Genomic DNA, 17,064 nt, shown 5'->3' with positions numbered 1-17,064 from the left:
TGCGCGTATGACTTCAAATACTTCGGTCAAAGAATCCCACAGGAATATTTATTTTAATTTTACATATGTCTTACATTTGAAAATGTATAAAAAATACAGTTACATTTGTTCAATCATACAGTATAATACTGTTAGTCCCGATGTGTTCAATAGGATCTAGAATTTATATGATATATGAGGGAATATACGTGAATCATTACGCAACGTGCTTAGACGCGCTTAGACGGAACCCAGTCGCAAAAATGACCACGAGAGAGGCACGAGTCGCTATTCGGGTTGTCCCGGAATAACACGAGTTGGTCACGAATGATTCGACAAGGTTGGAAACTGGACTTTTACACTAAGACAACTCCCTTGCCTCGGGCAGATGCTTCCCATATACTTACCCATAATTCCTTTTCCGAGTTCACCCACAGCAACAACAGCTCGCCGTATGAGGCGACGAGAGTAGTTCGGGTGGTCGTGCAATCAGCCACGTCATCGATCCGATAGTGCAGTGGAGACCCATTATGCACTAAATCAGAATTGAAAACGACAAGAGAACCTTATAAACGGGTGACTCAAACCTCACCTGCCATCCTCGATGATGAGTGAGTGCGGGAGTGAATATAGTTTTACGCCGCTTTTAGCAATATTCCAGCAATATCACGGCGTTGGACACCAGAAATGCCCTTCACACATTGTACCCATGGAACTTCGGCGTGACGAGCGAACACTTTAACCACGAGGCTACCGCACCGTCCCTCCTTGATTATGAGTGAGTGAGTGAGTTGGGTTTAACGCTGCTTATAACATTGTTCCAGTTATATCACGGCGTGTCAGCTTAATGTATGACGCAGGTCTCAGACGTTTACCACTTCGGTGAGACCAACGAGCCGGGTATGGCGCTGACAAACCTAGAAACATGATCGGGGCGAACCGGGATTCGAACCCACAATCATAGGTTAATGACGTGTCCAAGGGACGCAGCTCTGCACAGCAAATCGCGGCGCCTTAGACGACTGGGCCGCCCGTGCCCCCCTCACACCCCCTCGATTATTATGAAATTAAGCAGTCAATAATTAAGATCTCACCATTTTGTGATTTGTTTTTCTGCAAATAGGTTCAAATCGATATTAATATATTAGATATTAACATTTATGTTACTTTGTATTCCGACCGACCACGTGACTACAGGAAGCACTCAAGACCTACATTAAGGTGACTGGCATACAGTTGCGTCTATTCCCAGTCTATGTTTAGACGTTATGATTAGAGCCCTGAGTGGAACTGATACATTGGTCTATGTAATTTGGGTTATCGTTTATTGCTAGATTGGCCAACATAATAAAACTTGAGTTATATATAACCAACGGGGAAAGTGGCGTTTCAATTACCTGTTCTAAGGACATACGCCATGATATCTAGTGTACTGTACAAAGGTAATGTATACAGACTCCCCAAAAGGCAAACAGGAAGATAGTGTTTCAGGACAAACGATTTTCCTACTAACCCGATTGGACTTTCTACATCAACCAAGAGTAGTTTATTTCTTAGATGAGATATCAACATTTAAAAAAAATATTTAACCAAATTTTAATAATGATGACTCCGTCAACAGAAACCGGAAACCTCGGAAATGTTGGACAAGTAAATTTTACGAACAGGGGTGTTAAATTTGGTCTTTCGCGCATATTCTCACAATTTTCACGTCGATTGTCGCCACCTTTTCTCCCAACACCGATTGTCATATCTCTCCCACTTTTGGAAGCGATCGCTCGGCCTTCGCGTTTATCTACGTTGCCCAGCTACATCTATGGGGGACAACTCACTTGATGACAGTTCCCTCTCAAAAATAACGTCGTCCAATATACGACGTCATCAAGTTGCGAGCGCATTTCCAGAAATGACGTCATGATAGAACAATGCTTTATCGTGAAATAAACCACGCTTCGTTCTTCAGTGTTCTTTCAGATTTATCGCGTAGATGTCTTATATGATATTGTATTTCAGGGGCGACTTAGAAGCCAAGTGGTTAGACCACGGTTCGATTCTTTGGTACTAAGTGTTAAGCCCAGCGCTAGTGTTCCCCGTCGTGATATGGTTAGAACATTGCTTACCATTACACACCCTTAATGTTAAGTGAGTGAGTTGGGTTTAACGCCGCTTTTAACAGTATTCCAGTTATATCTCGGCGTGTCAGCTTAATGTGGGAGGAAAGCCCGAAGTGATGCAGGTCTCAGACGTTTACCACTTCGGTGAAACCGACGAGCACTTGTATGGTGCTGACAAACCTAGAAACATAATTGGGGCCAACCGGGATTCGAGCCCACAATCATAGGTTTCTGGTGGGCCCAAGGGACGCAACTCTGCACAGCGAATCGCGCTGCCTTAGACGACTAAGACGAGGAAAGCCGGAAGTGATGCACGAGCACGGGTATAATGCTGAAAACCTAGACTATGTTCAGAGAGCTGACTGCCTTATCTTGGCTTTGTAAGTTGTAGGTATCAGATATTTCATCTTCATCTTAAAACATTTGTTATTATTTTTTGTGTTGTGTATCCACATGTTCATCTTTAAAAAGACACTAAAAAAACTCCCTTTGACTGAGAACACAAGATCCTTTTTTTTGTCTAAGACTTGCAAAAAGTAGTTCATAAAGCTATCAACTATTGTAATGCATTGAAATGCAATGGATTGAGAGCTTTGAAGTTGGGGAAAGGAACAATAGCCTTACTTCCTTTTTTTTAATATCCATGCAAAAAAAACAAACAGCGTGGAGTTTTTTATGAAACGGGCCAACACTTTCCAAGGCGGGATGATATATAGAAAAATATGTTCAAGCAAGCTATGGGATTCATTGATTTGTATTAATGTTTGAGTGAAATGGTAATTTAAGACCGGTGTGAGATGAGTAGCACAAACGCAAACAGACTACATCCTTTTCTTTGTTTCTGCCAGATGGAGCCAGTGAGCTCCGCATCCTGAAGGCGCGGGACAAGGACTACGGGAAGTACCACTGCTCAATGGAGAACGCGTCTGGCATCGTGTATTCTAAGCGAGCCATGTTGTACATACGTCGCGCCGTCAGGAAGTCCTAATGTTAGCCCTGCTAGTAGGTGTTGTGCTGATGTGCTAGTGTATACGTAATGTTTGCATGTACATAGGCTTCTTTGTGTGCAGGTGCTTTGCTGTGTAGAATATATGTCCTGTTTTCCACGCTGAAATGGGGCGGTAGCCTAGTGGTTAAAGCGTTTGTCGTCACGCCGAAGACCCGGGTTCGAGTCCCGACATGGGTACAATGTGTGAAGCCCATTTCTGGTGTCCCCCGCCGTGATATTGCTGGAATATTGCTAAAAGCGGCGTAAAACCATACTCACTCGCTCCTTTCACGCTGAAATACGCTACATTGAAATCTTCTGAAATTGATATCTATTTACTCAAACTTCAGAAGCTCGAACTCCGATAATACCAACACAATGCTTGTCTCGAACTATCAAATTTCGAGATAATTTCGATTGTACATTGGATTTCAAGTTTCTGAGGTTTCACAGGATGTCTTCATACTATATGCATGCCTTTATCTCAGCGCCGTCAGTTACTTAAGAATGCTTTCAGAAATATGGTTGTGTAAAGTGGCTCATTGGTTAAATATAACATACTAATCTTTACTAGTTTGGATGTGTTTGAAAGTATGATTAAATTCCCCGTATAAATTAATTGGCTCATTACAAGGATAATAGTAGGGCCCATCTCTGTCATCTGCCTGGCCCGGATTGGCTGGTCACTTGTAGCCAATGACAGCGCGTAACATCAAACCCTTGCATTCTGATTGGCTCAGCAGTCGTTTGAGGTATCTGCTGACCAATTGGAACAAGCGGCAGTCACGTGTCTGCTCTTTGATAAGACAAGGTGTGACTTACACAGGTTCTTTATGTATATTAACTCGCTCTGTCGTCTTCGAAATCCTTTGTTTTGTTTATGATTCGTAGGAAGACACACGCATGGTCAATCAGTGATTGATGTCCAAGAAAGGATTAACATAATCTCAACAACTGTAATGATATATAATCCCTTCACAATTAGAACCCCAATCATAGTTCATGCTGATTTAATCTCCGCGAAATATTAATGCCAGAAATTATCGTTATTGGTTACTAACGGTATCTAGGATTTCGTTGTATGTGTTCAATATATACTGATGACGTACATGTGTCGTGTAGAAGGGCCCTAATTGCCTTCAGTGGAGGGTATTTGTGTGATGTACAAAATGAGAGCGTCATGCTATGTTTTTGCTACTTTGTGAAATAAAAAAATTCCTGTCATGTTGTGTTTCTAAATCTTCCATGATGGCGGTTCGAGCGTTTCAAGAATACTTTATCGAATGTGGTCCTTCCTTTGGAAACTGTGTTGATTTCGTCACCTTCATCATATATTTTCCACACAACCAGATCCGGGTATACATGCGAAGATCTGGGTCAGAATTGGTCTTCAGCAACCCATGCTTGTCGTAGAGGCGACTAAAGAGATCCGGTGGTCAGGCCAGCTGATTTTGTTAATGCATATAATCGTATCCCGTAGATTGATGCTCTTGATGTCAATCACTGGATTGTCTGTTCCAGACTCGATTTTCTACAGACTGACTTCGTTTAGCTGGAATATTGCTGAGTGCGGCGTAAAACAACAAGAGTCAAATGCGCATGAAGGAAAGTGAATCTGACTGTTTTAAACACTGTAAAACACTAAGTGGCTGTGTATGGTTTAGTAGACACAGACAATCGTTTCTCGTGCAGATTTAATGATGGTCGACTCAGGAGAACTGCGTACACAAAACATTTATATCTAGGCGAATTGAGTAAGCTGGAAATGATCTCAGATTTTGCCGATGTGAACTGAAAACAAATGCAACGCCATTGCCACTCACCGTCTCCTGTCCAGTGGCATTCACGGATTGACTAATATTTTTCGGTTCATCGAATTAAAATTCTAAAAACCGAACTGCAAGCCTTTGAAATAATCGGCCCATTCACGCATTCTGCATTAAGGTAATCCGTTGTCTGGAATCGTCCTGCAATGCCATCTTTAAGCTTTAAAAGAAGCTTGACAGCAACATCCTCGATTTAACTATGGCATGAGCTTTTTATCCGCTACCTACAGAAACACCAATCAGCATGTGGATTCGTCTGTTAAATAGCTATCGACACGACACAGGTCCGCCCATGTGTATAGTGATCCCGTGTATACATAATCTCATGGAGACAACGTTTCGTTTGTTTCTTGTTGTTTAACGCCTCACTCAACAATATTCCAGCTTTATGACGGCAGTCTGTAATTTAAGTAATGAGCTGAAAATCCAGTGAATGACATCATGAGCATTGATCCACGCAATTGGAAAACGCTGACGTGCATCAACCAAGTCAGCGAACCTGACCACCGGATCCCGTTAGTGTCCCCATACGACAAAACATCTATTAGTTTGTTTGTTTGTTTGTTGTTTAACGCCGCACGCAGCAATATTCCAGCTATATGACGGCGGTCTTTAAATAATCGAGTCTGGACCAGACAATCCGGTGATTGATAACATGAGCATCGATCCACGCAATTTGGATCGATGACATGCATCAACCAAGTCAGCGAGCCTGACCACCCGATACCGTTAGTCGCCTTTTACGACAAGCATAGTCGACTTTTACGGCAAGCATGGGTTGCTGAAGACCTATTCTACCCCGGATCCTCACGGGTCCCATCTATTAGTAGTTCATATAGTAGATTCTAATTAAAGAAGTATTTCCCTAATTTGAAATACTTATTCCTGTCCCAACTATCAGTTATAACCAGATCGGTTATTACGAACCCTTGTCTAATCCTCACCTTATTTGGGGTGTGGGGTAGCCTAGTGGTTACAGCGTTCGCTCGTCACGTCGAAGGCCCGGGTTCGATTCCCCACATGGGTACAATATGTGAATCCCATTTCTGGTGTCCTCCGCCATAAAATTGCTGTAATAGTGCTAAAAACGGCGTAATACCATACTCACTCACTCAACTGATTGGTGATCAACGTTTTCGTTCATATAAATATAGATTGACTCCGTGTAGTTTGATAGAGCGTCTGCGTAGTAAGCAGAAGGTCGGGGGATCGATACTCGGCCTCGCCATACCAAAATACGTTACAAGATGGTACTTGATGTTACCCTGCCTGTCACTCAGTATTAAGGGGCTAAAACAAGGATTGGTACGGCCGGTTCAGTATATACGGTGTCTAAATGGGTCTGGCACCATAAGTCCGGACTAGTACAAGCAGACAAACGCGCACAAACCGCAACGTGAGTGCAAAAGTTCTTAAATGCGACCGCAACCCAATTTCCCCTCGTTTGTTATGAATTGTGAGCATCAGGTTAGGGTCAATATGATCCTCATGACAACCTGAACAACACTGAAATCCCAAGAATGCAACAACAAAACAAGAAAAACAACAAACAATTATTTTATGAAAGAGTACAACCTTGCCTTAGTTACAACAGTGCTACAATTCCTAAGCTGATGGGGCCCGTGAAGATCTGGGGTAGAACAGGTCTTCAGCATACCATGCTTGTCGTAAGAGGCGACTAACGGGATCGGGTAGTCAGGCTTGCTGACTTGGCAATCTCATTAAAATCAGACCTCAGTTCTCGCTACCGCTAAACAAAGATCTGAGTACATCTCATTACGGGTCACGTCAGAACGACCTTTCATCCGACCAATCGGAGCATCGCTTACCAGATTATGAAAGTGACAGTCGGAATGTGATTTCTAATCATGCTACCTCGAAAACTTTAACTCCGAACGATAGTTACGGGTTTAACGACTGAATCCATACAATCTAGGCCATCTATTAGCCATTCCAGAATGTTCTTTTGTTCAGGTTTCAAATCTGTAATTGAGAATTTGTCAAAAAATGTTTCGGAGCGTAGTCGCCAATTTGAAATTAGTGCCGTAAAGCACGAGAAAGCTGCCTTCTGATTGGTCATTCCATTAGTCGGTCAAAGTTTGCGCAAGGTCAATATTACGTGACCCGTAATGGGATGTCCTCAGATCTTTGTTTAGCGGCAGCGAGAACTAAGATCTGATTTTAATGAGATTGGCTGACTTGGTTGATGCACGTAATCGTATCCCAATTGCGTAGATCGATGCTCATGATGTCAATCACTGGATTGTCTGGTCCAAACTCGATTATTTACTGACCGCCGTCATACAGCTGGAATCGTGCTTAAAGCGGCGATAAACAACAAACCAAACCAAACCAAAACCTAAGCTGATCGATGGAATGTAAAGACGTCGTATGTATGACACGAGGAGATGATATTTGATACATGCTTATCTGAGAACAAGGCTGGCTGTGACCTGGCACCATATCTGCTGGGACGGTCCGAGAGTGCAGGCTTTGGAATCGGCACAACAACATGAGGTGAGGCAAACATCGCATTTGTCATATATATGGGTATGCGTTCACGAATTGGCTTACGTAATATTGTATAACAAAGTTTTAAGGGTTAAAGTAGTTGGTTTTTAGACAGTTTGGACCCGATTCACGAAGCAATCTTATCGCTACGGGTTACGATGATCGTATCGCAGCTATTGTTTTACGAAACGGGTCATGCCTTATACCCCAGTAAGGACCTGGTATCTCAGTCAGGATCTAGGTACCCAGTGAGAACATTGTACCACAGTAAGAACTTAGCACAACAATAAGGATAGTGTACTGCAGTAAAGGCCTAGTACACCAGTGAGGACCAAGCACCACATTTAGGATATTGTACTTCAGTAAGGGCTTAGTACACCAGCAAGGACCAAGCACCACATTTAGGATATTGTACTACAGTAAGGGCCTTTTACACCAGTAAGGACGTAGCATAACAATTAGGATATTGTACTACAGTAAGGGCCTAGTACACCAGCAAGGACCAAGCACCACATTTAGGATATTGTACTACAGTAAGGGCCTTTTACACCAGTAAGGACGTAGCATAACATTTATGATATTGTACTACAGTAAGGGCCTAGTACACCAGTAAGGACCAAGCACCACATTTAGAATATTGTACCACATTAACGGTCAAGGACGGATCGAATAACACGGAGGACGGTTCGTCAGTATGGTTGAAGAGGCACAGGCCTCAATGACAAAGCAGGCTGACATCTACGGCTATAACAGCTATACTTCAACATCAAGTCCTCGAAAGGCATTAGGACGTGGTACACATAAGGAAGCGAATTTATGGATGTCAACTTCTTTATTATGAGGAGCACAACGTCTTGGAGAATACACTCACCCCTTCATCGGGTGAATAAATGCCCGCTGCCCATTGCCTATTACCCATCAATTGGCTATCAATCGACAATTGGCTATCATCTACCGCCGTCACCTATCAGTGCTTATTTACTGTTAAGTCCTGGCTTACATCACCTGACAGCACCAATTATCTATTGTCTTTCCTTGTTAACTTTGCGCCTTTGTTATGCTATCGCTTTTGTTGTTCTTACAGGCACATATATATATGTTCTCTCCTTCATAGCACGTACTCATTCACTGCACACACTACCAAACACACCGAACAACACTACAGACCACCCTAAATCTTAAAACCGCACTTACACTAGAATCAATCCTAAATCCTCAAAATAAATTAGAAAAATTCAAAGCCTTAGGCATATACCTAATTAAAACAGGACTAATTAGTCGCATTTAAACCCCAAATAAAATATTAAAACCAAAACTACCTTATCTCACAACCACCCAACACACACACAGCTCCCTTAGTTCGTCCTCCACCCACTCTTGGCATTCATTCCAAATCTCAAAATTTCAAAATTACTATATAAGCGCCACCTGGCGGCGAGGTGAGAGCACGCACGAAAAGCAGCTCTGATGAAAATGCAGTAGAAGTCGTCAATACTACTTCAAAAACCCCTTTATGTATTGAAACCTAATGACAAACAAGTATGGGGTGTGATCTAGCAACGTATAGAGGAAGTGTTGGCAGTTTTGCTTCAACTTTTATCGCATTTATGGGTCGCCGAGCGAAATTGGCTCAAGTCATGCGTGTCGCCATGATGCACGTGCCGGCAGGTACAGGTAGGCTTGTGAGAGCAGCCGTCGTCGTGAGTGTTATGCTTCTAATCCAACTGGGTAATGATGTCAACCTAAACCCAGGCCCCGGCCCAGAAGATACAGGTGCAAGTAGAGTGACGAGACAAACCACCAAACCTCCGAACTCCGAACCCAGTAACAGTGAACTTCTGAAAGAAATTCGAGGTATGAGAAAGGATATGAGTGACAATTTCTTAACACTGTCTAACCGGATAAATTGCATTGAACAGGATTTCCAAGCGATGGGAAATGAGAATTCTGCCCTAAAAGAACAAGTTTCATACTTGACACGTAAAATAAATAACATGGAGAGCCAAAGTAAAAGAAATAACATTATTTTTTATAATGTGGAAGAAACTACGAGAGAAACTTATGACCAAACTGAAGCAAAAATAAATGAAATTATTATAAACAAATTGAAACCTTCTGATGAAAATGTAGGAGTGCTTTTAGCAAGAAGACTGACGACTAAAACCCCGGGACCCAGACCAGTCCTCTTGACGTTCACACACCCAAAACACAAATCTCAGGTGATGGGTTCTTCCCGAAATTTGAAAGGTAGTAAGATACATATCTCCCATGACTTCACGGAGGAAGAACGCAAGGTCAGAAATAAACTGACACCTTTTATGAATGAGGCTCGACAGAACAATAAATTCTCTATGCTGAGATACACCAAACTCCAAATTGACGACGACCTCTTCAAGCTGGACGATACAGACTCCTCTAAACTTCAACTCGTGAAACACATCAAACGTCGCCCTCCTCTGCCCAGTTCTGCTTATTGTGGAGATGAAGACTCACTTTCTGAACAATAGCAGACTGGCCAAGGCCCTTCCGACAAAGAGACGGACATTAGATTCATTTGCTGGAATATAGAGGGTCTGAAATCAAAACTAAATGTGCCATCATTTAAATAATTCATTGCCAAATTTCATATTGTTGGCCTCGTGGAAACTTGGGCTGATGAGACAGATGTATTTGTGTTTAATGCTTTTTCTCAATTCCGGAAATTGAGACGTAAACATCGTAATGCTATCAGGAATTCTGGAGGACTTCTGTATCTGGTGAGTGATGACATAAGTGAATTTTGCTCTGTATTCCAAATTGATTCCGAAAATATCCTATGGCTTAAATTCGAAACATGTTGTGAAACTTTATTCCTTGCACTCAAATATATCTCTCCACCCAACTCTAGTGTTTACTCTCTTGAAAATATGTTTGACACCCTTGATAATGATATCAGCAATTTAAAAACTGATTCCCCAAATTGTCATATCTATATTATGGGAGACTCCAATGCCCGGACAGGTTGTGCTCATGATTATATTGAAAACGATGACACTACCCACTTGCCCATAGATGAAGATGTACACTATGTGGAGGATAGTAATTTTATACCACGACACTCTCAAGATAACGTCTTAAATTAAAGAGGACAACACCTACTTGATCTCTGTAAAACTACAGGTCTCAGAATCTGTAATGGTCGTGTTGGTGGGGATACTGGGGTGGGCAATCATACTTGCTTTGCTAACAATGGTCAAAGTGTTATTGACTTTGTACTGACATTTGAAACCTCGTTCCCGATGATATCATCTTTTCAAATCGGAGATCAAGTTGATTCCACTCACCTACCAATTGCATTTTCTCTCAAAGTAAAAACTTCATCAAGTGCCAATTCCCGTAGTCTTTTATCAACAAGGACCATATACAAATGGAAAGATGAAAATCAATCGACGTATGTTGACAACTGGAATAACCGATCGACAGAGATACATTCAGCATTCGACGATGCAGTAGCCTGTAACAAGGTAAACAGTGCAACTGATTTGTTTACAAACATGTTATCAAAATGTGCCAGCCATTGTGAAACTAATCCGTCCACATCAATCAACTGTCAATCAAACAAGAGACGTAACTGGTTTGATCCTGACTGTGAAAGTGCACGTGCTAGTGCGCGGCGATGGCTTCGTGCATTTCATGTCTCCGGTAGCCAAGCTGACAGACTGCAATATACATCAGCTTGGCGAGAGTATAAAGACTTGTGCTCATACAAAGCTCGTTGTTACCAGAATAATTTTGCCAACAATTTGGTAAATTATTTGAATAATAATGACAATAAGAGATTTTGGCGTACTTTGCAAAATAAATCGTTTGTGATTTCAAAAGACATTACTTCCTATGAATGGATGAGTTATTTTGAATTTGTATTTCATGGAAACCGTGAATGTAAAGATTTTATTGAATTTTATAAATCTGTTGACGATTTTGTGAACTCTATTTCAGCTGAAGTGATTGATAGAACTGTTGATATAGAAAGTGAGCTAGATGAAGTTATCAGTATAAACGAGTTGTTATCAGCACTAGGCAGTATGAAGCCAGGTAAAGCACCAGGTCTCTCAGGTATATCAGTCGAGTTCTTTCAGAACGCTCCGCCGGTTTGTCTGAACATGCTGTTGGATTTATTTAATCTAGTTTTGTCTACTGGTATATTCCCCAATCAGTGGTCCTTTGGTATTATTCTTCCAATCTTTAAGAAAGGTAGTCCACGTGACCCCCAAACCTATAGGCCTATAACACTCCTTGACGTAGCTGGTAAGATTTTTGCAAAAATTCTCTGTAACAGGTTGAATAACTGGGCGTTTCAGGAAAGTTGTATCGTTGGAGAACAATCTGGCTACAGAAAGGGTTTTCAGACCACGGATTACATCTTTGTTGTTGAGACATTGATCAGTAAATATCTTTCCTACAAAAAAGGTAGACTATACTGTGCTTTCATCGATCTAAAAGGGGCATTTGATTCTGTGTATAGAAATGGTTTATTTTTCAAACTATGGAAGGGTGGTATCAAGGGACGAGTATTTAGAGTTCTTAAAAATATGTATAAATCTGTCAAATCTTGTGTTTCATTAGATTGTGGTCTTACAGATTTCTTTGATTGTATGTCAGGTGTTAGACAGGGATGTCAGCTGTCTCCATTTTTATTCTCATTTTTTATTAATGACATTGTCGAGGAGTTGGAGTGTGATGCTCATGGTGTTACCTTACATACTCTAGAACTGTTCATCTTGTTGTTCGCCGATGACATTATTTTAATGGACGTGTCAGTTGTTGGTCTTCAAAAGCGACTTGATAAACTATCTTTATATTGTGATAAATGGAAACTTACTATTAATACTGATAAAAGTAAAGTTGTCATTTTTAGAAATGGTGGAAAACTTAGAAATCAGGAAAAATTTAGGATAGGAAATGATGATGTCACCACAGTATCGAATTATAAGTATCTCGGTGTCCAGTTATCCTCTTCTGGCTCGTGGAGTTTAACTCAGAAGACATTAGCCCAGCAAGCTTGGAAGGTGATTCAAATCCTCCAGTCTAGACTAGGTAAATTCTCATATCTGCCACCAGATGTCTGTTTCAAAATTTTTGATGTAAAAGTGTTACCAATTTTGACATATGCATCGGAAGTTTGGGGATTCCATGCATCACCTGACATTGAAAATGTGCACAGTAAATTCTGTAAATTGACTTTGGTTTTGAGTAGAAACACACCAAATAGCTTTGTAAAATCTGTCTTGATGAGAAACTCCGTCAAAGTGTCACATTATTTAAAAATTATAAAATTTTGGCTTCGACTATTGATACAAGATAATAATTTGATTTTGAAAAAAACATATAGTTTTCAATATAAAAAGGGCAGAGAATGGCAACGCCTGCTGGGCACTCAAGATTAAATCATTGCTGTTTTCTTACGGATTTGCAGAGGTATGGCTACAACAGGGTGTTGGTAGATCTGACTTGTTCTTACATCAGTTGAGGCAAAGGAGCGTAGACATTGAAAATCAAGTGTTGCACAATAATTGTGAATCTTGTTCTAAGCTTGAATTGTTCTCTGCAGTAAGGGATAAATTTTCATATAATAACTGGATTCGATTAATTGATGTAACATTATTTCGAATTAATATCTTGAATTTTCTCGGATCCAATCTTATGGTTGAAACAGGCAGATATCATAATATACCAAGACATGAACGTTTCTGTCCCCTCTGTGTTGTAAGTGCTATCGAAGATGAGTTCCACTTTTGTATGGTGTGTCCGTTCTATCTTGATCTGCGGTCTAATCTCATACCAAATTATTATCACATGTTTCCAAGTCGTGAGAAAATGTTCTTATTATTCAGCTCGACTAATCAAAGTATTTGCAACAATTTAGCAAAATATGTATTTCTTGCTGGTAAGAAACGTAATTCCATTTTCAAGGGAATACCTGTGTCATATAATTAACTCCAATATTAACAGTTTGAACACTGCATTGTAAATCTTATAATTCAGCGCTCTGTCACATTTGTATGCCATCATGCTCTGCACGTGTATAATGGGCCGATGGCCTCATTACCTAAATAAAAGCATCAACCAGCAACCCCTAAAGTCCCCCTCCTGGGTTGCACAAACTCGCTTTTCCCCTTTTCGGAAACACATTAAATGGCCTGGCCGGGCCCGTGTGCGAAATACGCTTGCAGTCGGAAAGCGCACGTTAAATCTCCAATATCAGTAAGTAAGTAGCATTTATTCACCTGATGAAGGAGTAAGCATATGCTCCAAAACGTTGTGTTCCTCATAATAAAGAAGTTGACTTCCATAAATCCTCTTCCTTATACTTTAACATGTACAATTCCCGTAGTCTTGGTCTGTCTGATCCAGGTTCAATCCATAGCTTCCACGGTATAGCTTTACTATTGCCGACTAAGGCAACGCACATGTAAATTCACGCTGTTATCAAAGAATGAAAAATATGTAGCCAGACATTCTATTTGTTAAAATATCCCAAGACATGCCACTAAATTGAATGGATTTCTACTACGCTACTTTCTGAAATATCACATGTCAGTGCTGTATGCGCCCGTTGCGTCGGATTAGAATGAGGGACGTTCGCGGCTAGACATCACGAGTCAAGTTTTTCCGGTGAGGGAATATCTACATCATACTTACATGTACCTGTGCGGTTGCCCATACTGAGGCGAGCCATGGGGAATGGCTGTGACGAACCTCTCCCATAAACTTTGTCTCAAAATGTCTTTCCGACACAATTTTGAACAGTTGATTGAGATGCAATTTTACTGCATAACGCACTTTCTGTATACATAGATATATGGTCCAAAGAAGTGATTTGATAAACAAACTCTCGGTTGCATATTGTAATTTCATAAAATTTGTATGGTTGCCTTACAACAAGGAATTTAAATCAAGAAGCGTCAGCGTAAGTGTGTTAACGTCGTTCTGAACAATATAGCGGTGAATCGCGGCGTGTCAGGTTAATGTTGGAGATATTCCAATGTGACGCAAGTCTTGTACATATACATATGAACACAAGAAAGATGATTCCGGGACGCAACTCTGCACTGCCTAACGAACGCCGAAGGAATGAGTTTCATCGAGGCCACGTGAATCTGATGACGTTAACTGGGGAACCTGGTGACGTTAAGTGTCGGAATCTGATGACGTTAAGTGGGGAATCTGATGACGTTAAGTGGGGAACCTGATGACGTTCAGTTGGGGCGTCTGATGTCGTCGTTGTAAGCACAACGGCGTCAAAATAAGTATTTTGATCAGGTCAAAGTGACGACCAGTATATGTTATGAGTTCTCAGGAGGCGTGTTTACGCCAGTCTTCTAATGCGTCACAATTCACTCTACAGACTTGTGACAGGATTACCCGCCGTGATATTGCTGGAATATTGCTAAAAGCGGCGTAAAACCATACTCAGTCAGTCAGTCAGTGTGACAGGATTCGATGATGATGGATTTGTGGGTTTGAATCCACGATTCACAAGGCCTGAATCCCTGTGAGATTCCTCCCGATGTACGCTGTAACTGAAAGACCTTTCACATAGACGTTACACCCATCTTTGTCTCTTGTTTCAAATAGTGTTCTCCAAGTCGTTATCAGAATTATAATAATAAAGAATTTGATTTAATAATGATATTAAAGTTAAGAATGTCAAGGAATCTTTCTTAGCATTCGTTATCCAGCGATAATAAAGGATCTTCTCTTTCACTGTAAACAATCGGGGGCACGGGTGGCCAAGTCGTCTAAGGCGCCGCGATTCGCTGTGCAAAGTTGCGTCCCTTGGGCACACCAGAAACCTATGATTGTGGGTTTCAATCCCGGTTGTCCCCGATTATGTTTCTAGGTTTGCCAGCACCATACCTGTGCTCGTGGGTTTCACCAACGAAGTAAACGTCCGAAACCTGCATCACTTCGGGCTTTCTTCCTACATTAATCTGACACGCCGTGATATAACTGGAATACTGTTAAAAGCGGCGTTAAACCCAACTCACTCACTCACTGTAAACAATCAAAAGCATCCAACTGTTTGAACTGTGAGAGACATGTTTTTCTGATTATGTTTCAGGTGTATAACACTGTTCTTCTCAGCGGCCTGGGTACTTGGTATCGTGTCTTCCCAAAACATCGCTCTGTCTTCCAGTGGTATGACGGTCCTGAAGGCTGTGTACGGGGCTTCCTGTGGCACGGGCAGAGCTCTGGCAGATGAAGAATCCCTTCTCACAGATTACGTGAAGGCTCTCTGTGACGGCAGGGACGTCTGCTCGGGCGTCGTGGACGTAGACGTCTTAAACGGGGCCATCGGCAGCTGTGACGGGGACTTCCACGTGGTAGCGGTGTGTGACCACGGAGAACTTCGCTCATATAGTCTGGATGGGGAGGCTGCGGGAGAGGAGTTCACCATTGACTGCAGAAACCGGGAAATCCCCGTGGCCCGACAACACCCTGACTGGATGGGGAACATGGGGGATGTACTGGTAAACAAGACAATCAAACAGCTCCGTCTAGCGGGGACACATCACAGCGGGACGTTCTCCTTCAATATGTTCCTGTACCACCTCGCCAAGTGTCAGAACGTCCGGGTGGGACAGCAGCTAATGGCGGGTGTGCGGTATGTGGACTACAGGCTTGGGGCAATGGAAGAGGCTTACGGAGCTCGGGTGATACACGGGGTCTTCTACGGACAACTCGTTCTCGCGGATCTCCTTGAGATATGGGCTTTCTCTCAGCTTCACCCGAGGGAATTCTTTATAGTTGATTTCCAGCATACATCAACACTTGAAATGTCGATGCAACGGCAGCTGTCTGTCTGGCTGGACGTGCTGTTCCGGGACACGGTCATTAACAGATGGACCATCCTTCTCACAGAACACACCATGGGGGATGTGTGGGGGTCGGGCAGGAGGGTGCTGTTCCTCCACGACAGACCCACCTCAACCCAGGTGTGGCCTCGTGGGGTGATATATGCTCGCTGGCCAAATGTGTGTACTGGGGAAACTCTGGATGAACACTCGGAGAACGAGTTGTCCCAGATCCACGTCCACCACCATCAACTGGTCATCCTTCAATGGGTCATCACGGTCCAGTTCCAGTGCCTGACGAGTCTTTACGGACGGTCCCTCGACATCCGGGAGGAAGGGATGCTGTGGCTGCAGCAGCAAAACCACCCGTTCACCATTGTCCTTACAGACTTTACACTACAGCCCCTGGAGGAGGCGGGCCTCGTGGAACAGATCATCGAGGCCAATAGACATGTGGATGCTTAGTGAACCAGGGCATTGCAGTTGATGCTGATGGACACTTAAAGAGCGAGGACAATGCATATAAGTCGGTTGGACGTTCAGTGAAAACATTCTAGCGCCCATAGGCAGATTGAGTTGTATACTCCCCAGGGAGTTGAGAATGATAACTGAAATGCAAACGGATCCATTGGTCAGGGAACATTTAAAACCGCATTTGAGCAGATACTGGTACCTGGATACCTGCGCAATATTTAAAGAAATAAAAGCCTCGTGGTCGTTGTTTATCGTACAATATAAGTTAGCTCCGCGACAAATCACAGAGAACAATAAAGAACAAAGCGTGGTTTATTTCACGCTAAAACACTGTT

General features: G+C 42.2%; 2 protein-coding genes across 6 annotated transcripts in view; both read left to right on the top strand.

Moving 5' to 3' along the window:
* Positions 1 to 4,305, top strand: part of LOC124142186 (protein sidekick-2-like) — a 118,221-nt gene extending 113,916 nt beyond the window's left edge. For all 5 annotated transcript variants that reach the window (XM_046510489.2, XM_046510491.2, XM_046510490.2 and 2 more), the window contains one exon: positions 2,942 to 4,305. In XM_046510489.2, coding sequence (XP_046366445.2) covers positions 2,942 to 3,081 — 140 coding nt within the window. In that variant the 3' untranslated portion in view covers positions 3,082 to 4,305. The remainder of the gene's footprint in view (positions 1 to 2,941) is intronic.
* A 3,012-nt stretch (positions 4,306 to 7,317) lies between these two features.
* LOC124142185 lies at positions 7,318 to 17,064 on the top strand. The gene is made up of 2 exons (XM_046510488.2): positions 7,318 to 7,424; positions 15,523 to 17,064. The coding sequence occupies exons 1-2, from the start codon at positions 7,420 to 7,422 to the stop codon at positions 16,718 to 16,720; spliced, it is 1,203 nt and encodes a 400-aa protein (XP_046366444.1). The 5' UTR covers positions 7,318 to 7,419; the 3' UTR covers positions 16,721 to 17,064.

This window comes from Haliotis rufescens, unplaced genomic scaffold (assembly GCF_023055435.1).
Source record: "Haliotis rufescens isolate VD_foot unplaced genomic scaffold, xgHalRufe1.0.p SCAF_2, whole genome shotgun sequence".
Taxonomy (NCBI): domain Eukaryota; kingdom Metazoa; phylum Mollusca; class Gastropoda; order Lepetellida; family Haliotidae; genus Haliotis; species Haliotis rufescens.
Note: the sequence above shows the minus strand (reverse complement) of the source record. Positions and strands in the feature narration are given on the sequence as shown.